Source organism: Rhinolophus hipposideros, assembly GCF_964194185.1.
Source record: "Rhinolophus hipposideros genome assembly, chromosome: 2".
In the NCBI taxonomy this organism is placed as follows: domain Eukaryota; kingdom Metazoa; phylum Chordata; class Mammalia; order Chiroptera; family Rhinolophidae; genus Rhinolophus; species Rhinolophus hipposideros.
The window spans coordinates 42979401-43003053 of NC_138048.1; the positions used below are offsets into that span (position 1 = coordinate 42979401).

At 37.7% G+C, this 23653-nt stretch overlaps 1 protein-coding gene across 2 annotated transcripts in view; it reads left to right on the top strand.

The window, feature by feature from the left end:
- Window positions 1–17009, top strand: part of GAP43 (growth associated protein 43) — a 96185-nt gene extending 79176 nt beyond the window's left edge. For both annotated transcript variants that reach the window (XM_081077112.1, XM_081077113.1), the window contains exon 3: window positions 16318–17009. In XM_081077112.1, coding sequence (XP_080933238.1) covers window positions 16318–16406 — 89 coding nt within the window. In that variant the 3' untranslated portion in view covers window positions 16407–17009. The remainder of the gene's footprint in view (window positions 1–16317) is intronic.
- The last annotated feature ends 6644 nt before the right edge of the window (window positions 17010–23653 follow it).

Here is a 23653-nt window from a genome sequence, read left to right on the forward strand (position 1 = left end):
CCCACAGTCCCTGTGGGACTCGAGGAGTTGAACTGGCAACCTTGTGGTTAAGAGCCCACTGGCCCACGTGGGAATCGAACAGGCAGCCTTTGGAGTTAGGAGCATGGAGCTCCAACCACCTGAGCCACCGGGCTGGCTCAGTAAAACTTTTCTTATTCCCCCACACACATATTCTGAATTTTTTCCATACTGCCTTTATCCCCAAATTTATGACTATTTGTCCCTTAATTCACCAATTCTCCTTTCAAGATCTCATAAAAATCTAACTTCACAAAACAAAACTCCTAGTTTATTTTTCCTATCTGTAGTATTTTCTTGGTTTTGGTCTCAACAACTAGGCAAGAGAGCCTAGGCCTCTGGATGAGTTTTAAAAGCCTCTGTACTACTTAACTCTTTGGCAATTCTATGACCTGAGTCAGCAGTGATGGCAAAGACATGTGGGTTAAACAGACAGCTGACATCAAACACGTCTATGCAAAATTATAAGTGAGATTATGACCAAAAAAACTGTATTTAGTACACCTTCATTTATATGACAAGGAAAGTCATTGTTTTTAACTCGATGATGTCAGAGAATTTGTTGGGACAGCAACCATGTGAAAAAGCCTCTCCCTTTTCACTTTATCATCTGTTGGCTTTAAATAATGATTTTATCTACCACTATCAACGACAGAGACGTTTTCAAGAGGGCCACCTCGGAAGCAGAAAGACGTATTAAGAGATGATTGCATTGGTTCAGACATTGGTGACTCCACCACCCCCTGGAATACCAGCCTGCTGTAGTGCCATCTGTCCCTGTAGGCCCCACTGTTGAGGTCACTCACCATCTCTCTTTCAGGTTGAGTTCTATGTCTGGTTCTGGAATTGATGTCATTCTCATTACTAGGCTGGGAAAAGTAAACGGCCCTACACACAACTGGCTCGGCATCAAATCAACTTGGGCCTAAACACTAGTAATTGGTCTCTTACTTGAAACCGTTCCACTAACTGGATTTCAGCTTGGTTGGCTTTACCTAAGTCCCTGTCTTATTCATCTCATTTGTACTCTGGTTTCTCTGAGACTAAGAACCTGCCTTATTCTCATCATCCTCTTAGAGATCAGAATATTGTTCTTGGACCCATGATTAGGGAGCCCTATTGCTGGCTGACAGACTTTCCCACATGTCCCTGGTCTATCTATGTTAGCCTCTTTCCAGTTGCTGTGTTCTACTCGCTTCCAATGCTTGTTGACTTCCCCTGTTATCGACCTCCTGCTTGACTATGTCCCTTAACCAGGTACTTTAGATACTGTGTCATCCTTACCCACTTGTGCTTCCTTCCACTGCTTACTACTGGTTCTATGCCCACGTAGTAGTAGCACCGTGTTTTCCCCAAAATAAGACTGTGTCTTATATTAATTTTTGCTCCATTAGGGCTTATTTTCAGGGGATGTCTTATTTTTTCATGTACAACAATCTACATTTATTCAAATACAGTCATGTCATCTTCTGGAACATTGCCATAACATACTAAATGTGTCCGTCTGGCTGAGATCTTAACCGGGGCTTATTTTCGGGATAGGTCTTATTTTGGGGGAAACACAGTAATAGTAGTGGTATGGTTAGTCTCTATTTCCTCTGAATGTGGCATGTTTTTCATCAAGTGTATCAGTACAGTTCTTATTTTTATTTTGTATTTCTATTTTTAAGTCCTCAATTGGAGAGATGTGTTGTTGAGAAAGAAAAATAAATAGATATAGATAAGTGTATGTAGAGAGAAAGAATTTAAACTTGGATGCCTGCGCGAATGATAAGGCCAATCTGGTTATATTTGTAGTGATAGTGATTGTGTGATGTCCAGTATAGCCTGAGATATAAGACTAGAGCCAGAAGTAGAGTCAAGGATGTGGAGAAATATTTGGCAGTAGAAATTGGAATTTGATGTATATGATGCCAGGAATCATTGAAGTTTTGTGATAAAGAAAGTAATATGGTAACAGTGATGTATAGGGATTAACAATATGACACTGATAATATGTATTTAGTGGTTATATGGTTATGGGTTGAACTCAGTGGAGAGATTGGGTTTTTTGATACAGAGTCTACAAAGAGAACATAGAGTTGAATCTTGGAAGGTGGGATACAGGGACTAAAAACTAGACCTAGAATAGCAAAAGAAATGCTGGAAAACAGCAGAAATAAATCCAGATCATAATCTTCACTGAAGTTTAAAAAAAAAAAAAAAAAGAAACTTTTTAAGATGTCAGAAAAACAAAAATGCACCAACAATTGAGGAGATGATTTTGTTCAGGCTATTGCAATATGGACCCCAGCTCCCCAGGTCAGTGTCTCCGTGGGGTGGTTTTTGCTTACGCTTTTATAGGGAGGAGCAGATAAGTTACAGGTAGGGTGATTTACAACTGGGGTTGTTTTTCAATCAGAAGGGTAGTCAGTTAACTGAACAGGATTTGTTTATCTCTGCCTCTAACTTGTTCTAAAGGGACAAACAATTCTAATCTCAGTTACTCATTTATGAAACAAAGAATAGGAAATTGGAAGGTCTGTGTCTGGCTTTGTCAGCAGGTTCAGGGGAAAGATTTGTGTTTGGCCTTGTTACAGGTAAAAAAGGGAGTCACCCATGAGTCTTCTGGGAGTCATGAGAAATAGTGGGCAGTAAATCATATAGAAAAGAGTGTTTTGTCAGAAGCCATTTCCTGGAATGGGGACACTTCAGAAAACAAAATGTTGGGGGAACCTCCTAACTGTCACTGTTTTCTGGAGCATAGAGCTTAAGTAAAGGTCAACAGTATCAATATCAACAGTATCAATATCAACAGTATCAATAAAATAAGGCGTAGTCAGAAAAAAAATCAAGAATGAGAAAAGGCCTTAGGACTTATATGTATTTGTTTGTTTGTTTTTGTTTTTTGGTGAATTTGAGGAAGCACTTTTAGAAAAATGGTGAAGTTAAAGTCAGCTCATAGAGAAATAAGGAAGGTGAGATGAAAAGATGGCATAATTACAAGTTATTCTTTCAAGAAGCTTGAAGAGAAACAAGCAGGTTTGTAAACTACTTGAAGAAAGAAGGTGTTATCTTTGCATTTTTGGACAGTCTTGTAGCAAAAAGAAATTATATTGAGGATCTATTTTGTTCTGTGTTATCCCACAAGAAAGAACTCCATAAAAGCTTAGGGGAGGTAGATTATAGCTCAATATCAGGAATAATTTACAGTTAGAGCCGAAATGACCTACTGAAGCAGAGGCTCTCCAGTTAAGTGTTCTAGGGGATTCCTGTACTAAGTGAGGTGTAAATGAAGCATCTCCTAAGGCCCTTTCTAATCTAAGGTTTCCTTACATAGTCTGATTACTTTCAAATAAATAGGTTCTGAAAGACAGAAGACAGTAGGAGGTAGATTCTAGACATAAGGTGTGTCTTGGAAAATGACTTTGTTAGGAGGGGAAAAACAACAACACTGGGTCAAGAAAAGAGAGAATGCCTTCAGCGGTATGATTTTTCTTTTTCTTTTCTTTAATTTTTATTGGGGAATATTGGGGAACGGTGTGTGTTTTCCAGGACCCATCAGCTCCAAGTCAAGTCGTTGCTTTCAATCTAGTTGTGAAGTCGTTTGTACTAAATCTAGTTGAGGAGGGCACAACTCACTGGCCTATGTGGGAATTGAACCTACGACCTGGGTGTTATGAGCACTGCACTCTAACCAACTGAGCCAACCGGCCGGCCCTGATTTTTCAAATGGCAGTATTATATAATGGGCAGACATATTTGATTTTAGAGTTCTATCCCAGATAAGCTTCAGACTCACCAGGAGTCTTTATTCTTTAACTGGGTATTGTACCATCATGTCCCCATGATGTAATAGCCAAAGCTATTACATTTTTTACCACTAAATATAAACAAAGAGCTTTGGGATCTTTGACTAAAAAGAGAAAAATCAGTACAAATACAAATATTAATTTTTTTGATATTTCTGGTTGTGTTTTAGTGCGTGCTATTGATTCTTAAAGCAATTTTTCTCTCGAAGGCAGTGCCATAATTTGACAAACCCCAGGAAGCTGAAACTCACAATGAGTACAAAATGAATTGTCACAGTAAGAGATAGGGATTGCGTTTATTTACCTACATGCAAGCATATAACACAAACACCTTTTACAGTGCTTTCTTGTCATAGTAATGTTTTTACATTAATTTCAACATTGAGTTAAACCTTCTCAGTTGGGTTTTTTAACACTCTGCTTTCCTTAGGAAGTGAGTGTGGTGGTAGATGGGGGAATGACGTACTTTTATTTTCTCTTCTTCAGGACGTAGTCATAATCTCTTATGGATTCTTAGATATGACAGTATTTGTAGTGATTTTAGCTACTTCTGGGCTTTCATTATCTAGTAATTCTTTAGTTATTTAATTTATGAAACCTAACCATAATCAATGATAACTATTCAGCCTAAGTTACAATTTTAGAGGTTCCCATTTCTTTTCCTCCCTGCATAGAATATCCACTTCACCTGTCACAATCTGTACGTAATATGTTGATGTCTGATACAACTATAATTTTCAGCCCTGGTTCTGCAAGCCTCCATAGTATCTAAAATTACTTCCAGTAGCCCTTAAAGCAAAATTATATTGAGGTTACCTTTTATTTCACAAAGGGGAAAAGAAATGGAGGGAAGGAGGAAGAGACAGATAAGGGGAGGGAGTACAGTAAGAAAGAAAAGGAGGGAGACAAGGAAGAGAAGGAGGGAGAGAGGGAAGGGAAGAATAGATTTACATAGTGCATTTAGGACTACTGGAAAGAAAGGCAAATTGAAATCAAGCAGTAGAATTCACTCATCCCCAAAGGTTGAGAGAGGTATTATGGTATTATGGGAGGATTCACTGAATTCTAATTAGCTGTGTGACTTTGGGCAAGTCATGGAAACTCTCCATCTTCAGTTTTTTCTCAGAGGGAATGAGGGGCTGAGATTAGATGATCTCTAAGAGCTCCTTCAGTTTCCACTAGTCCATAATTTTACAAATAATTACAAACCAACTCTATGACAATGTATACAGATTTTGTATTTTTGTCCTCAATTGTGTGGTTTATCCATTTGCTTTGTTAAAATTAGCAAAACAACTGCCAAGTCTTTAGTTTTCTTAGAGCTGTTAGATACAGCCATAAGGAAAAATTAAACAACAAAGATACATAATTGTCTGGCTAATCGCAAATACTACCTCAATACATGATGGCAGGACATGTGCTGAATATGACTCATAAATGTAGTGCTTTTATACTAAAATTCAAATGTTACCCAAGCAATAGATAGATGTTCACACATAGGAAAATAATTTAGGTGGCTGTATTGCTATTGGAGTGACTCTTACAGAGGTAGAATTATGTCTAGTTTTGATTTCTGTATTTTAACCCTGGAGTCAGATAATCAAATCATGTAATCAAATTTCAGATTGTAGGATTCCACAAACCTAGATCTGTTTTTGTTTTTTAAGACAAATGTTGAAAATACAAACTTTGTAATAAGGCACATGAACTCAATGTATGTTAAAACATTACAAATAATTAGTTTACTTTTTAAATGAAAACCAGTGTAACCCAGAAGATTGTTCATTAACTATCTCAAGATGTGACAAACACAAATTAATAGACTTTTGGAACTGATCACTAGATAAGATCTAGGGTGACTCATTGTTGAAAATAATGAGTATAATAGAAATACCTAAGGAAAAACAAACTTGAAATGGCTAGTACAATGTCTAAGCAGCCTGTTTCAATAAATGTGAAAAACTGCTAAGAAAGAAAAGCTAAGAAAATATATTCAGTGAAAAATGGCAAACAAACATGTTTAGCCTGTTTCATTTTTCCTCATCTCTTAAATATGGACCAAAATAGTTAATATCAAATACCTGAGGTCTGATTTTTTGAAAATTATTATCTTCTTCCAAAATGCAGCAGGAGGAATTAGAGATAATTCTCAGGGGAGGAGGGAAATTGTTAACTTTAACCCAAAAGAAGTATGGTATTACTGTGCCTGGAATTCTTTTAAGAGAATGGTCCCTTCCTACTCCATCTTTACTCTGTTCTTCAAAGTCTGCCGGAATTCCTTGCTTCAGAAGACCCAGAAATGAGAGTGTTGTGCATCAGTAGAAAGAATAACCTCATCAGAGCAGTCTTCTACACAGTTTCATGATTTCTCCCCCAACATATGTCCTGTCCTCAGAGGACTACAAGCCCTCTTGGAAATAAAAAGATCATTCTCATCATGAAGTTGAAAAATTTCACTGTATCTGGTTATTTTCCCCAAAGTTAAAAGACAAGAAGTTTAAGTCTTTTTCAAGTTTTGGATTCAATAATTATTATTGAATAAGGAAATTTCTCTTAAAATTACGTATGCTATGATGTCTTAAGCCTGCAGATTTGTCATCCCTTCTGTAACTTGCCTACTAGATGCAAGAATTACTCCACATCCAGGAGCAGGGGGAGATGGTTCTTGCTCATTCAGTATGGTACATTCTTGCTACAAAATTTAGGGAATCAAATGGAGTTAAGGCCGAGGATAAGGTTATTTCCTTTTGAAATCAACTGGCTGCTCTTCTTTGGGTAGGAAATAGAGAAGATTGTTCTGTTCTGAAGTAGAGACAATAACAGAGAAGTTCTTGCCTTTTAGCAGCCTTGATCTTTTCATTATAGAATCAGGCTCCTCAAGTTTGGTCAATGGTTATCTCTGCCCTTGTGATAATTTCTGGACGTTGGCCCTCGGTGTCAAAGCCTTTTTAAAAAGAATGATTTTTTTTCTTCACTCTACAAGAAAAAATTTCCTAAGTCACAGACTTTTTCTCTCCCTTTCTCAGGATATTTGAAGAAAGTTTCTTCTTGACTGTGGGCTAAGATCATATAAGCATGAATTAGTGGTGATGGAGACGATAACTGTCATTCATTAAGGCACATGGGTGTGAGCAAGGTAGTGGCACTGTGTGAGGTTTTATTCCCTCATTTAATGCTCATCACAAATCTATGAGGTAGATATTATTATCCCCACTTTACTGAGGAAGAAATGGGAAAGCAAGGAAATACATGTTGACTACCTATATGTGGAACCCCTTAGTGCAATTGTTGGCACAGAGCAAACACTAAAACCAATGTCAGTTCCTGTTCAGTCACTTAATAATAATAGCCAACACTTATTGAGCACTTACTGAAACACCATTCGTTATTAACAACTTGAAATAATTAACATGTTTAAATCTCATAACAACCCCATGAAATGGAGACTAATATTATCATCAATTACAGATAGGAAAATGACACAATAAGAGGTTAAGTAACTTTCTCAAAATCATGGTGTCAGAGATAGAATTTAAATGCAAATAGTCTAGTTCTAGAACTAGCTCTCTTAACTTCTACTCTTTATAGTAGCTACCTATTTTTTACATTGGGGCCTGTTTTATTTGAATAATTTGTTATAAATTGGAAGACATAAAATTAAAATTAGTGAAAAAAATGGAAGATGATGGAACAATGTTTTCCATGGCTATAAACCAGGATAATATTAGGACTCCTTTTTATAATCCAATATTTTGAAATTCAGACAAATCTCTGCTATTTGGTCATGGTAACATTACAGGTCCATACTTTTTCTGCCTGAGGTTAATTGAGGTTTTATTTAAACATCACAAACCTTCTCCCTTGGGAGAGATAATGGAAAAAATGGGATTTCTCCCTTTTTCCATTATTTTCTTTCCTTCTATAAATATTGAATGTTGGTCTTGTTATAAGCATGATACTAGCAGTTGAGGGTAATATACATGCATTGACTTATTAATATAGCCATACATATATACAATTTCCTATGCATTTGGGATTCATCAGTGAACAAAATAAAACATTTCTTCTTTTGTAGAGTTTAAATGTTAGCGAATGTATCCTTTTCCTTGGAGAAGTTAGTTCTTAGTCAAGAAGACTAGAAGGGATACAACAGAGTAATGTATAATGCCAAGGATATATTTTCCATATAAATAAAGAAAAGGAAGTGATTGATTCTGCCTAAGATAGGTTTGGAGGTGTGGAAAGAGCATTTCAGCTGGGTCATGGGGCATCATTCAGCAGCACTTGCTAGATACATTGGCTGGGGTCATTGGCCTGCCTCCCAACTCTAGTCCTTAATTTTTGGTTAAAATAATAACTTTGGTTTTGTTCTCTAGAATCAGAGCCTGAGAAGGGAATCTTGTACAAATACCTTATTGGTGGAAATCTGTAAAGAAGTGAAGAAAGAGGAGAGGCCAGGGGAAGAAGTGCATTCAGGAATGTGTAATCTCAGCCTGATCCCACAGTGAGCTCTGAAGCACAAATTTCAGTACAGACATTGTTTTGCCCAAAAGTAAGGGCTCTAGAGTCATGGGTTGTGAAGGAGGCATGATCTTTTAGGCACTTCAGGTTGAGGTGGTTCATATATCCCCTGTCCAAGGGGCAGGTGTGGGCATTGGCAGCCAACACCCTCAGTAGCTGGGAGATGGGTACCTGAGCCCGGGCAAGAGAATCTGAGAGGATCACCAACAGTATCTGTGACAAGGAACGTAGGACGTCTCGAAGGTATAGGCAGGGATGTAGAGATGTTGAGAATATTTGAATGGCAAGGAGGGGAGAGAGAATATTGAGAATTGATTTTTGGCTATCTCTTTTTGCTTTGGTAAGCCATTTTTAAAATATGAAATAGTCATGATTTATTTTTTATTTCCTTCACTAAAAATTATTTAAATATGAGTAATTTATATTTAGCAAAATGGAAAAGGCTGCACTGTTATTCAGGACTTCTGATTTGAAGTTCGTTCTTGAAGACAAATATGACTAGATTTTATACTGATTAAAGGGAACCTCTTTCATTTTGAAATAGGAGTCCACATTGTATCTTCCTAGTACAATTTAAGAGTCTTATTCCATTACCCTGCCCCCTTTTATTTATTCAAAATTTTTGAATGCCTTTAGGAAATGCCTGCACCTTCCAGTTCCCCAGAGACTCCACCACTGGTTTTACCTATGGCCAGGTTTTCACATTAATGGTATTATCTGCCTGTCCCCTTAGACAATTGAGTTTATAAAAGCTGGAGAGATGCAACTAAGATTTTTCTCTTGGCTAGGATTCTCCTCACCTGGAATACTATGAAGTGAAAAGGAGAGATGCACAGTAGAACTTCGGTCAAATGGAATTTTGAACTTAAATACATACACACACACACACACACACACACACACGCACGCACATACTTCTATAGAAAAGAGCAAAACAAACTTAATTTCTAGGCTGAACTGTTTCTAATCATGACTATTAGCAACATTAGATATCACAACATTATTTCTCTATCCCTGACATAGCCCTTCTCAAAAATTCTCAGTATCAGAGGAGCCATCAATCATTGTCCATGCTAACTTGCCATCTTCTATTCCTCCCACATACTGACATTAAGCAATGCCTCAATAAATCTACACATTTAACTGCCAGCTCAGCACGTCGTTTAGTAATTTAGCTAGGGGGAGGAATAAACAAATGAGTCCACTTGACTATTATGCTAGAATGAAAATATCCCCCAATTTTTGATTTTTAACATTTAAAAGTTGACTTATTCGTTGGGATAATGGTAAGAAATTTTATTAACACTATTGAATTTTATATATTTATTTCATCTTGTCCCAAAAATGATTTGTGGCAACTATGCAAGCTGCATAAATTATAATTTTTATCTTTCTGCATGTTTCTAATGGGGGAAGAAGGTAGAACAATAATATTTTGATGGTTTGGACATTTTGAACAGAAAACTTGTAAGATGTTTTCAATGCCAGTCAAATTGTACCTTGACTTTTGTTTTAGTTTTTTTTTAATCTCTAGGTGTTTTCTCATTTCAGAAAGAAAACACTAACTTTTGTTCTACAGATTAGAAATCCTAGATTCTTTTCTAACTTCTATAACTGAGTAACTGTTTAATTGATAAATCAATTGTATTCTTATTTTTTGGTCAGAGTCAGAGACTTTGTAGGAACATTCTAGGGAAGAGGTTCTCTTAATCTTTTATCTGGCAAAGAAGTGGTTTTGTTTGTTTATTTGTTTTTTGGGGGAAATTGCTTTTTTCTTCCTGGGATGAAAATGTTAAACTCGATGGGTGTTTTTTTTTTTTTTAAATCTAAATCCCACAGGTTGGATTAAAATCTCGACATACTACATTCTGCAATTTAAATTTTAGAAAGTGCTTTCAAATACCTTCCATCAACCTCCAAACAACCTCCAATAAGGTGGGGCAGACATTATTTACTATTTTTTGGAGATTAGGAAACTGAAACAAATAAAGGAAAAGTAACTTCACTGACGTAATATGACTAATTGGTTACATTGCACGGTCAAGTCTAGAATATAAATCAGCTTGGTCCTAGACCTAAATTTATAAGAGGAGAAGTAGTGTGTTTCAGATATCACTGCCGCCCTGCCATGCTGCTTCTGAGTTTTCTTCTTGGTTAAATTCTTACCTGTTACTCTTTGACCTCAAGTGAATAATGTTATACGTAATAGGATTATTCCCTCTTTCAAAAGCTCAGAAAGCAAGGAGGGGACATAGGTGATATTTGCACCATTCTGTTGACATCAAAATGGTGTACACTGGCTCAGTGCTTTGAAAGGAACTTAAAGTATAGAATAGGATAATGAAAAGAGTAAAATGTGGCCCCAGTGACCACAAAAGCCACGATCAGGCTCCAGATTGACATCTGGTACATAGCTCAAGAGGAAGATCCTGAAAGTAATGAGGGACGTATGTGAGTTAGCTAAGGAATTTTTTTTTTATTACTTTCCTTTGAGCCTTTGAGATGATGATGCTTAATATTCAAGAAAGATGAAAATAAAAAAAGGAAAGGGAGCAAACACCCCAGCCCAGTGGTGACTGGTAGAGTAATTGTGGGCATGGCCCCAGGATGACAGCAGCTTCTATTTAATCAATGTTGACAAGGCTGGGGAGAGCTGGGCAGGTCCCAAGAGGTAATGTTTTACTCGGAAATCCACTCAACCTAATTTCAGTAATGTAGGGCTGTGGAGGGGCCTGGACCAGAGCCAGCAAACAGGGCCATTAGAGCTCAGTGTAGGCGATGGCAGCTGGGAACACCGCCATCCCTCCAGCAGCATTGCAGCCCGGCTGCCTGGCTGAGCACACGAGCAGCCGCTGCTGCATATGCTCCTGGTATTTGCTTACCAATACAATGTGCAGACGTGGTATTCTCACCCTTTCGAGGAAATGAATGGAATGCACAAGGGCAAGAACTGCTTCCAGAATTTATTTCAACAAGAATCAGAGAGCCAGTTTGGCATATGTTTTTCAAGGACCACGGTGGCTACCATTACTCGTTTAACGCTATCAGCGTGTTGTTTTCAATGGGTACAGAAATGACTTCCATGTTTATTGCTTTCTTAATGTGGTCTTGCTCTTTTTTTTTAGGAATGGTGGTTGTGGATCCAGAATGTGAAAACTACTAGGGTTTTCCATATCTCAAAACTTAAGAGATTCATTAAAAATGCTCAACTTTGGAAATCCAGAAGCAGTGGCCCAGGAGAAATTATGCCCCTTTGGTCCGAGTTCTTGTCTAGTTACTATGTTTTCCTTTGCCACTCCTTCTCCAACAAACAAGACACATGACAGTAATTACTAGTAGGTAGATTCCAAGAAGGTAGAGACTTTTGCTGTTTTCATTGCTGTATCACCACTGCTATATTTGCAATGCATAGAACAATACATGGCACATAGGAAGGTCCAGGATCTTTCACTAAATGAATAAATAAATGAATTAACACACTTTTTCTTCTCCTTTGAAGCATCCTTGAAGTCTAAAACATTAAAAATACGTGGTGTTACTGTCTGTGATGTTCACTTTCCCTTTTTAATACGGAAATGATAAAATTCGTGGAGACTGCTAGAGAACATGGTGATTTCTCGGATGTCTTTGGACCAGAAAATGTAATGTTTTTGTCACGTCTAAAATGCCAAGGTTGGAGAAGGTTATAGTCCTTTACCAGATTTTAACATCATCATCCGTTTAAATTGACAAGATATAATTTTTGAGAATTTAAATATTATTTGGTATAAATAACGATCATAAAAATCACCCTATTTTGTTTAAAAAAGAACATTATTTCCCCTTTTAGACCAGACCATCAAAATGCATCATCAGTTTTTTTGTTTGTTTGTTTGTTTGTTTTTCTTGAACATATTCCATCTTATGGTAAAACTGGATTTGAGGGTTGATTTCCCCTCCAGAGGACTGATTTGAGGGAGAAGCCATCACTAGACAGAACATTAATGACTCTTAGTGAGGTAAGTTCACTGGTCACCTGAGGTGATGGATAGGTGATAGAGATAGACAGATAAATGATGATAGATAGATAGATAGATAGATAGATAGATAGATAGATAGATAGATAGATAATAGATAGATGATAGAAAGAAATAGATATCATGTGATTAATCTTGGTCTTTTCCTATAATCTCTTAACAAAAATTGTAGTATTATTAATAGTAGATGAACATATAATGGAACTTCATTAGCATTAGGTTTTCATGTTTTAATATAAACAAATGTATGTTCAGAACTAAACTGAAAAGGAGAAAGCATTCCTACTCTTTAACTTGCTAGATTTCAGCTGTCATATCAGCAACTTCAGGCTTTTCTCATTTGTGAGCTCTAGACCCATTTACTTCTACTCATTGGTTCCATGTCACTTGGTACTGAGAATTCAATCTTTAGCTTCTACAGCCTCTTCTTAAGCAATAACTATCTCAGAGGGAGGTTGATCCTTCTAGATGGGGAAGGTGATTATTTACCCTAATTAGATCATGATAATTGGAGTGACCAGCTGGCCTCAGCAATTCATCTATCTTTGACACTCACCATGATGATCAAATTTTTTTGCACAAAATACTAAAGATTGCATATTAACTCGTCTCTAGCAATTATAAATTATGTGATTAGTGCCAGAAAGTACCAAGACAAAATTTCATAGTATTCAAGACTGATCAGGATTCTTCCCTCCATTCTGAGCTGTTTTTACCAAGACCAGTTTTTAGACATTGTAGGCCCTAGACATATATACCTGTGGGCTCCCTGTGCTAGCTCCCACTCGGGACACACCCACCTACCCTTCTTGGGCAAAGTTAAGGGTAGGAAGAGCAATTTAAATTAGATTAAAGGGCTATGTCCTAGGTTGGAGTTCACTGCTGTCTTTCACAGTGTGGTCTTAGGTAGGCTACTTTATCTTACCGTGCCTCAGCTTCCCAGCTATAAAATGGATGATTAAGGTACCTGTGAGGATTAAATGGAATGACACAAGCACGCTTAGAAATGTTCTGAGTATATAATAAGAGGCCAAATATGTTAGGTATAGCTAAATGCTTTATACAAGAGGCCAAGAAAGTCATAATTCATGGTTCTTTCCAGGCAGTGAGCCTGCTGAATAGAACAGGTTAGAAAATATAGATATACACTATATGGTCAGCATGATTAGTTAACTAGACTGAGTTGGCATGTTCAGAGTTGGCATTAGTGGGAGAAGGAGCAAGTTAGCAATATTCAGAAGTTCTCGCTGGCATTCAGGCTCAAATGGACCCAGTTACATATTACTCAGATTCTTTTCACAATAGTTTCCCTTTGAGATTAAAACCTTTTCCAAATACATGTGCAGTCTCCCATCAAAGTTAATCTAGCTAGAGTAGATGTGTGATCCACATCTGATTATTATTTCCTTCATTTGCATGAAGGTTAATTTAAAAAATATTTTGTTATGAGTTCTTATTTTACCTCATTTTTGTGGTTGTAAAAGATTATTACTTTAGATAGTTTCCTGCATGTTTTTTTTTCCCCTGGTGGCCTATAAAAGTTTTACTGAATCCACTGACTTTACACATTTTGTTTTTACTAGTTATTCCTTCATCTAACATAAAGATGACCCCTTTGTTTAATGTTCAATTATGTCAAACAAGTATAAAATTACTCTCATCTCATATCAAACATAATGTACATATATGTAAAATTGTGTGTGTTTAGCTGACTTGAGTCCCAGCTAACTGAATGACATGTTTTCTTTTGCAGTCACCTAACTGGACTTTATCAATTTCAATATTACGGTTTTTATTTTACATTTTGAAGCCAACAATTCATTTTTAATCACAGAAGTTGTATAGGTTCACTAAAAGCCTGTGGACTCTAGCTACTTAGTTCCCAGTGGTGAATGCTAAAACAGATTGGACATGGACCCCCTCTGGTTGAGTTTGGCCAACTTATAAAATCGGAAAACCTGGATAAGTAGAAGATCTCGGTTTTAGTCCTGGCTTGGTCATAAGCAAATTTTATTATTTAGGGAAAATCTCTTTATGTCCCTGGACTTCAGTTTCCTCATCTGTGATATGAGGATGTGAGGATTCTTTCATTGAATAAATATTAATTGAAGGCCTTCCCTGCACTAGGTTCAGTGCTGGACGTGTCAGGAGAAGGGGAGGGGGGTTAGTTGTTCAAAGTTGAGCAAAAATAGATATTATTTTGAAGAGTTATGGTTTAGTGACTAGATATTCTTAAAGTTCCCTCTCACTGCTGATTATAGATTTCATTGTCTGTTAAAATTATATTATAAAAGTCTTAAATAAGGGGAACATTATTTGCTGTTTTTTTTTTTCTTTTTTCCACTCCTTCCCAATACCTAAACGAATGTCTGGCACATTGCAGGTGCTTCATAACAATTTATTGAATAAATACAAAAATAAATAAATAAATTTGAAATACTTTGAAACATTTAAAGGGGACCATGTGTAGATGTTGAAGCTCTTTTAATAGGAAATAGCAGTGACTTGCTGACACAGTAAAGAAATGAGTGCCAAGTTTCACCTTTTCTCCTAGGCCCAGGCAAAAGATGACAAGAGAAAGTGGGCGACTTTGGGAGGATTTAGCCTGATTCTGCTTTAATAGGGGACAAAAAGTATGGCTGCTTCTCAGAATTACCTGAATCTTTGTTCTTTGGTTTTCACCTTTTGAATTTTGTTCCCATTATTCCACAAATATGTAATTCTTCTTACTTTAACCTCTGTCCATCTTTTCTTTTGAGTGTCCTAATCTCTGTCAAATCATACATAATAGCTCCCAAATTTTTATTTTTGTAAGAGAATTTTAAAGTCTTATCTTGTCCCTATAGCTAATCCTTCTATATGCTTCTAAACAATTTAAATCAATGTTCTGTTCTTTTGCAGTTTGAAGAGGTCACTAGATGTGTTGTTTTTTTGGAGCTGATAAGGATAATAAACCACCCTGGACATACCTATAGTATCCAAAGATTTGGGCAAGGCTGTGGAACTAAGTAAATTCTCTGAAAGTACTTCCAATTGCTATAGAAGGCCCTCAGTAAAATAAATCTGGAGGCTTTCTTTTGGCAGAAAATTAAATGATTCATTAGTGTACCAAAATTCTGTAATCCGTGAGGAACATTACTGGTACCTGGAGTAATGCGATGATCAGAAATGAGTTAGTTTCATCCAAAATGTTTTGCTGGAAAATGTGATTGGTGTGCTGCTTTTTTAAGAGCTAATAATCGTCACCTTGGAAATGCTACAGTTACTCAGTAATATGTTTTTCCCCTATCTTTCTATTCCACCATCCTTAGTGTAGTTTTTGTCTTTATGATCACAAGATAGCTGCTACACTGACAGGTATTGTTGATGCCTCAGTCACCAGGAATAGGAGAAAGTACAGGTCAAACACCTCCTCTGGAGTCCTCCCCAGGGAATTCTGTCTCTATCTAATTGGCCACCACTGTGTTCCATGGGCATCCTTAGCTTTAAGGAGAGCTGGAAATTCAAGTATTTCACTTTACAGCCTTTATGATGCTTCAAAAAAAAAGGAATAAGGGCGTTGGGATGGCTGTTCAATCAATGATCCACATATAGTATCTATCACAATTAGTGTGACACTGATGGAAAGGTGATGCGAGATTACTGTTGATTCCCTACGTTAAGAGCCTGTATGTGGATACATTGATTGTGAAGCTGAGAGATTAAAGACCATGGTGATTTCTATGTGGACTCCTTGCCCCCAATATCATAGCTTTGTTCCTGAGCTCTCCTCTAGATGTGTCATTGAACCACCTTCTGGAGGTCAACTCTTCTGAACTTGAAAATGATATTACTAAGATAGCAGTAATCTCTTTTTATCTTAAAGTGCTTATGAAATGGTATAAAAAGAAGAAATGCATTGTGCTTTCATATGAACAGATGAGACAAAAATACTAACTTTCCCCCTACCCCCATCTTGTTTTCTTCCTCAGAAGCTGTAGATGAAACCAAACCTAAGGAAAGTGCCCGGCAGGATGAGGGTAAAGGAGAAGAACGTGAGGCGGACCAAGAACATGCCTGAACTCTAAGAAATGGCTTTCCATGTCCCCACCCTCCCCTCTCCTGGGCCCTGTCTCTCCTCACCCTCTTCTCAGCTCCACTCTGAAGTTTCCCTTCCTGTCCTGCTCACGTCTGTGAGTCCGTCCTCTCCCACCCACTAGCCCTCTTTCTCTCTGTGTGGCAAACAGTTTAAAAAAAAAAAAAGCAGGAAAGATCCCGAGTCAAACAGTGTGGCTTAAACATTTTTGTTTCTTGGTGTTGTTATGGCGAGTTTTTGGTAATGATGATCCAATCATTTGGGGAAATTCTTGCACTGTATCCAAGTTTTTTGATCTGGTGCGTGTGGCCCTGTGGGAGTCCACTTTCCTCTCTCTCTCTCTCTCTCTGTTCCAAGTGTGTGTGCAATGTTCCGTTCATCTGAGGAGTCCAAAATATCGAGTGAATTCAAAACCATTTTTCTTTTCCTCCTTTTCAATGTGATGGAATGAACAAAAAGGAAAAAAAAATCAAAAACCCAGTTTGTTTTGAAAATAAATAAATAAAGCAAATGTGCCAATTAGCGTAACTTGCGGCTCTAAGGCTCCTTTTTCAATCTGAATATTAATAAATCACGAGAGTAATCAAACTCCAGTGTCTCTGTGTTTCTGTTCCACCTTCTCATTAGTTGGTTTGACACATTGGGGTCTTACATTTTATCTTCTTTCTGGCCTCCCAGTCTGACACCAACAACCCTGATAAGGAAAAGGCGGATGAAGCCTAAAGCTCTGGTCAGACCAATGGCTTCGATCCTTGATGGGATTGTTGGGGGCTGTGTATATTAGTTTGCTAGGACCACAGACTGGATGGCTTAAACAATAAAAATTTATTTTTTCACAATTCTGGAGGCTTAAAGTCTGAAATCAAGGGGTTGGCAGTGTTGGCTCTCTAAGAGCCATGAATGTAGGATCTGTTCCAGGCCTCTCTCTTCAGCCTATAAATGGCCATCTTTACTCTATATCTCTCATTGTCTGTGGGTGTTTCTATGTCTAAATTTCCCCTTTTTATAAGGACACCAGTCGTATTTGATTTGGGCCCACCCTAATGACCTCACCTTAATTTTATTACCTCTGTCAAGACCCTATCTCCAAATAAGGTCATACTTGGAGTTACTGGGGGTTATAAATTTGGGGAATAGGGGCACAATTCAACCCATAACAGGCACTAAGATTTCTTTTTACTAGAGTCATCTCAGAGTATTTTCATCTCTCAGGAGAAGTATCCAGTGGCACGTTATTCTAGGTTTTGCTCTGTTAAATATTGTAGGCATACATCATGCTTGGAAACCCCCAGTCTTGTTTAAATGATTTATTTTAACCCAAGTACTGACACAGTCCGTTCTTTTTCTGCTTATTTACTTCTGTTGGACTTCTTCCTACACAAGGCAGCTGTCAGATTCTTGATTAGTTATAATCATTCTTCTGATTGTAATAGTATATAAAGAAATGGTGTTCATTTAGCATATCTGCCCTTTTCAATTTTCCTTCCAGTTCCTGTTTTCTAAGTAGCCTCTATTAGAAGGTAAACAGTTCCCATGAGAAACAGCAATGTCCTAAATCTTGAAGTATCTGATGCTGTTCTATTTTTTCTCTAACTTTCCTAAATCTATCCCGGTATAAATTCCTAACAAGTCATACACTGCCTGACTTTCAGTCTCCTCCCACAGACCAGCTTGGTCAATGGACACCCTTCAGGTTCTTACACTCATCTGCACATGGGATTTTTTAACAAGGAAGTGAAAATTGTTTCTAAACAGTCAAAATAATGAAGATCATAGAAATAAGTGCTCTTAGGAGGTACAACCTATGCCTTGGTAACTCTACTCAGCTCTGTGTGGAGGTGATGCCTGGTTAATGCTTTGAAGAAAGCTGATGTCAAGCAAAGGATCAGCCCTCAATAGATCAAAGCATACTTTCTTGGTGCTGACACTTTAAGTGGGATTTTCATTGGGAGAAGCAATCATAAAGAAAAAAGGTCAGAAAGCATCAATAATATATTGAAATAAGAATTTGGAATTCAAACCACTTGGTGTGGTTTCCAAATGGGAATTTGGAGCAAATATCTGGGGCTCAATCTTGATCTGATTCGGGTCTCATCAGATGTGAGATAAGGTTTTGGAAAAGATCATCCATGGAACCATATTAGCAGTATATTTCTTTAGAATTCTACTTTAACTCTAAGTTTTTTTGGTAATATAAATTCTTTCTCAAATCTACACTTCAAAGTAACGTTCCTATGACTTGGAATATTTCAACTTCTTCAGGATAAAATTCTAAGTTTCCACTGAATCCATGGTTATACTGAAAACAATAGTATATGATGTTTTAAGTCTATATTAATATACGTTGTTTAGTGATCTTAACTAGTTCTGTCAGAGTTGAGATTTTGTTTTTACTTATGAATATCTTTTTATTTGGTTTATAAAGTCTTGGCTCCTTAATAGAATTTCAAAGATGGGGGAAGACACATCAACGAAGCTCATAATGATCTTAAAAGAAATACTGAGAACAATAGCAGCTAGCACCCTGATACAAAACAGTATGATTCAAGCTTGTATACAGCATACACAAAGTCAGGTGATACTGGGAAACACAGATCATTTGAGATACAAAAACAAACAGATTCTAAATCTGTTCCAAAAGTGTCATAATTTGTTGATTCTAAAACATCTATACCCGGTTTACTTTTCAAAAAGTAAAAACTAGGTTGAGAACAAGTAAAAAAGGCCTCAACATTGAAAAATGATTCTTTCAAATGGTGATAAGATCTTTAATATTCTGGCCAACAGACCCAATATCCCATTGACAGAAAACTATGTCCATGTCTGCATGAAGTAGTCTTTTGACTGAGTTGTATTACTTAGATCTAAAACATTGTCATGTTGTAATACAATTGGAGTCTCTTTGAAGATGAAGGGATTTCGATAGAACCCTTTATTCCCATCACTCTATTTACACTTTGCTCATCCTTCAATCTTTTCCACCATCGTCTACCCAGTGGGTTAGTTCAGAAATTCAGAAAGCTGCCTGAATTCTCTTTTTCTTCCATATAACATTTTATTCATGAGCAAACCTGCTGATGTGAATTTCAGAAGAAAATAAGGATACACTTGTGCCTGCTGCTCTGGCCAAACCTTCCCTGTCATTGGTCAGCTTGAAGTTATCTCTGGATCTTTTACAGTTGTCCCTTCCCATATTCAGCTCATAAAGGAAACTGGGGAAGGATTACCAAATTTCTGTTTCAAATGCCTAGGGAAACGGTACTTTGGAACTGTCAAAAATGCATTATTCCCAACATCAGCCAGTCCCAGGAAAGCCAATTCTGCAGTTGGCATGGAAGCCTGAGCAATAGGAAAATCAGATTAATGTATGATTTCCATAAAGCATTATGAAGATCACCACTGATTCCATTAGCTTTTTTTTAACCTTCCCATACGTTGTCTGTTGTCATGGAAACACAGTTTCTGCCAAGCTGGCTATAAAAGTAATTTAATAATTGGTGACCCTTCTGGCTAAATGTTGACTAATGAGTATTAGAAACATGGGCTTTCTTCAATTAAAAAAAAACCAACAACCCTCACTTAACTTTTTTCCTTTGGAGATTAAAACTCATTCCTGTCTATCATGTAGGCAAAGCCTGCATCCACACCCACCATCTCTTTTAGTCATAGTCCTATATAATTGGAAAGTCAGTCACTGGGAATGAAGACAAGATTCTAGCTATGAGAATGTGGAGTCATTAAACATTCTTGGAGAATTCTGTTAAAGTGGCAAGGACATTTTTAGTGTACATTTTCCAGCAGCTCGGTTACCTGATTTGTTTTTTTATAGGTATGTGTCATTGTTGGTAATTACCACATCTTCAGTGTCACAGATGGTACCTTACTAAGTATATTTTGGAGGAAGTGAGATGCCTTTATACAAAAAAAATAAATGTTTCCAGTTAACATCATTACAACATACATGATCAGGCTATGAGAACACATGCAATTCTCATATGAATCTTAAAATGATTTTATTGTTTAATCACTCAAATAATACTGTTTCATTCTAGAAAGGTAGAAAATATAAGAAAAAAGAAGATAACATAATCTACAGTTTATCACCCAGATTTGAGCATTTTAATACTAGAGATAGAGATTTAGATAGTCCGTCTGCCTTCTTATCTGCCTTCCCACCTTTCTATACAGTTATCGATTTATTTATCACTTATCTATTTATTTATAATCATATGTATCTATAGATATGTACATTTAAGTCGAGAATTGGCTCATGCTGTACATATTATTTTGTAAACTGCTTTACACATTGCAGAGATTTTCATATAGATTGCCCGATTAGAGACAGAGAACTTCAAAATTTGTGGTGTTCATTGCTTTTTGGTGCCTTACTTAAGCCTGAGACAAAAGGAAAAAATGTGCAATTCTATAGACACTTATTAAAATGTTATCCCCTATTTGAACTAAATGGGAAGGTTAATAAAAGCTCTACAATCAAAATCATGGCTCCATAGAAAGCCCCACGTTGCCTCACCTGTTGTCAGCACTCAGAAACCCTCCTGCTGGTGGCCGAGAACTGCGATCATTTCTGAGCCAGGAGCCTGAGGGCTGATTGGAAAGGACGGATACCATTGTGCAATCATGCAGGGTGGTAAAACAAACAGCAACCTGTCTTTATTTGATGTGTTAATATTTTGTTTATCACAGATTTTTTTTGAATTAATTTTGCTTTTTAAAATACTGTATTAAAATTTTATCTTGATTGTCAGGTTTTTTGATATGACTGTAAATTTCACACTTGAGACAAGTGCCTCACTTTTCTCATCCTCACCCTAGTCGGGGCCCTGAGGGAAGGCTAGAATCATTGTTTTCTAGACCAACATTTTCTGATGACTGTTAGACATCTGTGATTATGTGAGGTCTTAGTAAATATCCAGCGACTGTAAGGGTTGAGAGTGGGTTGGGCCATGAAGAGCTGGGAATTAAATGTCTAATATTCCTAGAAAGTGAATACGATTGCTTTAAGATGTTTCCTTGCTTTGTAGAGAAGGTATAGACTATGAAACAGCTGGATATAGAAAACATGGAATGGTTCCAAGCTGGTCCAGGCTGTGGTGAATGAAAGAATTCATGACTACCTAAACTCTCTGAACATAAATTAAAAAGTAAACAAGAATAACACCAGGGCTGCCAAACCAAACCACCAGTTTGCTATGCCTAGTGAGCTTTCACCACTCCTCACGGCTTCATTCATCCGGGAAGGGTAGGGTTATAAAACTGAATATGGTCACTTCAAAACTTGTGTTCATGAAGCTGATCAACTAGGGCCTCTTATAAACTGAAACTACTACTAAGTGTTGTGGGAACTAAGCACTCATTTATTAACTCACTCTGAGTGCAAATTTTTGTTTCAACTGTAGTTCTATTTCATTTTATACATAGAAGTAAAAAGAAGGTATTTCTCTGTCTTGGAATTTTTTTAAAGCATGGGAAGAAGAATTATGCTTTTTAAACATTTCTCTTCCACCCTGTTGGGAAAAGAGACACACACTGAAACAAACGAAGGAACATTCATTTCTTTCCTTGTTTCTCTACCTGCTGTTTTAATTCCGCCTTCTTCCTTTAGTAAGTAGAGGGAGGGTGGAGCCTGGAGACACTGAAGTGTTCATTAAGCCAAAGGGAAGGCAGAGGGGCAGCACCTGTGCCTGGCTTCTACAGCAGCAAGTCACGGAAGGCTCTCCACCTCCACCTGGAGCCTGGCTGGGCTGGAAGGTCACCGACAGTGCTCTGCCGAGTGGCCCTTGCTGACTTCCTGACCTCCAGCCAGCCTGAACCTGTGAATCCTGCCTTCCTGTCCTTGATGGAGCCCACCTGTCTGCAGAGACGACGCCTGCGAGACGGTAAACTGCTTACGTGTGGGATTTTTGAACTCCTTAGTTTTGTACTCTGGTTACCTGAGTGCCTGAAATTAACAGTCAGATATTAAATAAGTGCTTCACGAATGTATGAATGAATGAATGGGCTTCGATTCTTTTTTTATTTATTAAATAAATTGGGATGACATTGATGAGTACAATTATTTAGGTTTCAAGTGTACATTTCTATAATACATCGTCTGTATATTGCATTTTGTATTCACCACCCAAATCAGTTCTCCTGCCATCACCATATATTTGACCCTCTTTTCCTCTTCTACCACCTCCTCCCCCCTTACCCTCTTGTCGTGCAGGGTATCACACAGGGTCTCTGGTCCCACTCCCCACATAAGAACACAGGATATAGTGAGGCCCAAAAGGAACACCCATGGAGCCATAGGTAGGGGAGTCACACCACTGTCGTCTCACTGGAGGCTGGATGTATACGACGTGCAACCTGCTGTCCACTTTTCTGCCAACTGACCGACTCCCCTTGCTAGCTGCAATCTGCCGTGCTAACTGCAATCCGCGCTTGCTAGCTCAGCCACCATCTTCTTGCTAGCCCCCATTTGCTGCTAGCGTAGCCTCGGCAGTTGTATTAGTGGCCAATGGCTCACTGGTTACACCTGATGGCCAACTAGCCACAGCTGATGGCCATCCAATCACAGTTGATGGCCATTTACTACCCAAGTGTGCACCTTTCCACGTGAGGGTGAGAGCCTGTAAACGGCACTCCTGGCTCTGTCCCCACACCTCTGGTAATCACTAAACTGTTGTCTGTGTCTATGATTTTTTTGTTTCTTTGTTTCTTTGTTGCTTTCAGTTTTATATTCCACATATGAATGAAGTCATATGGTTTTCAACGTTCTGTTCTCCGTCTAACTTTGCTAAGTACGATAATGTCAAGATCCATCCATGTTGTCACAAATGGCAGTATTTCGTCTTTTATGACAGAGTAATATTCCATTTTATATATGTGCCACTTCTTTATCCAGTCATCTATCGAAGGATGTTGTGGCTGTTTCCATGTCTTGGCCACCATGAATAATGTTGCAATGAACATCAGGGTACATGTATTTTTACTGATTAATGTTTTCTGATTTTTTGTGTAGATACCCAGGAGAGGGATTGCTGGGTCATATGGTAATTCTATTTGTAATTTCTGGAGGAAACCCCACACTGCCTTCCATAGCGGTTGTACCGGTTTACATTCCCACCAACAGTGTATGAGGGCTCCTTTTTCTCCACAGCCTCTCCAACACTTGTTACTACTTGTCTTGCTGATGATAGCCATTCTGACTGGGGTGAGGTGGTATGTCA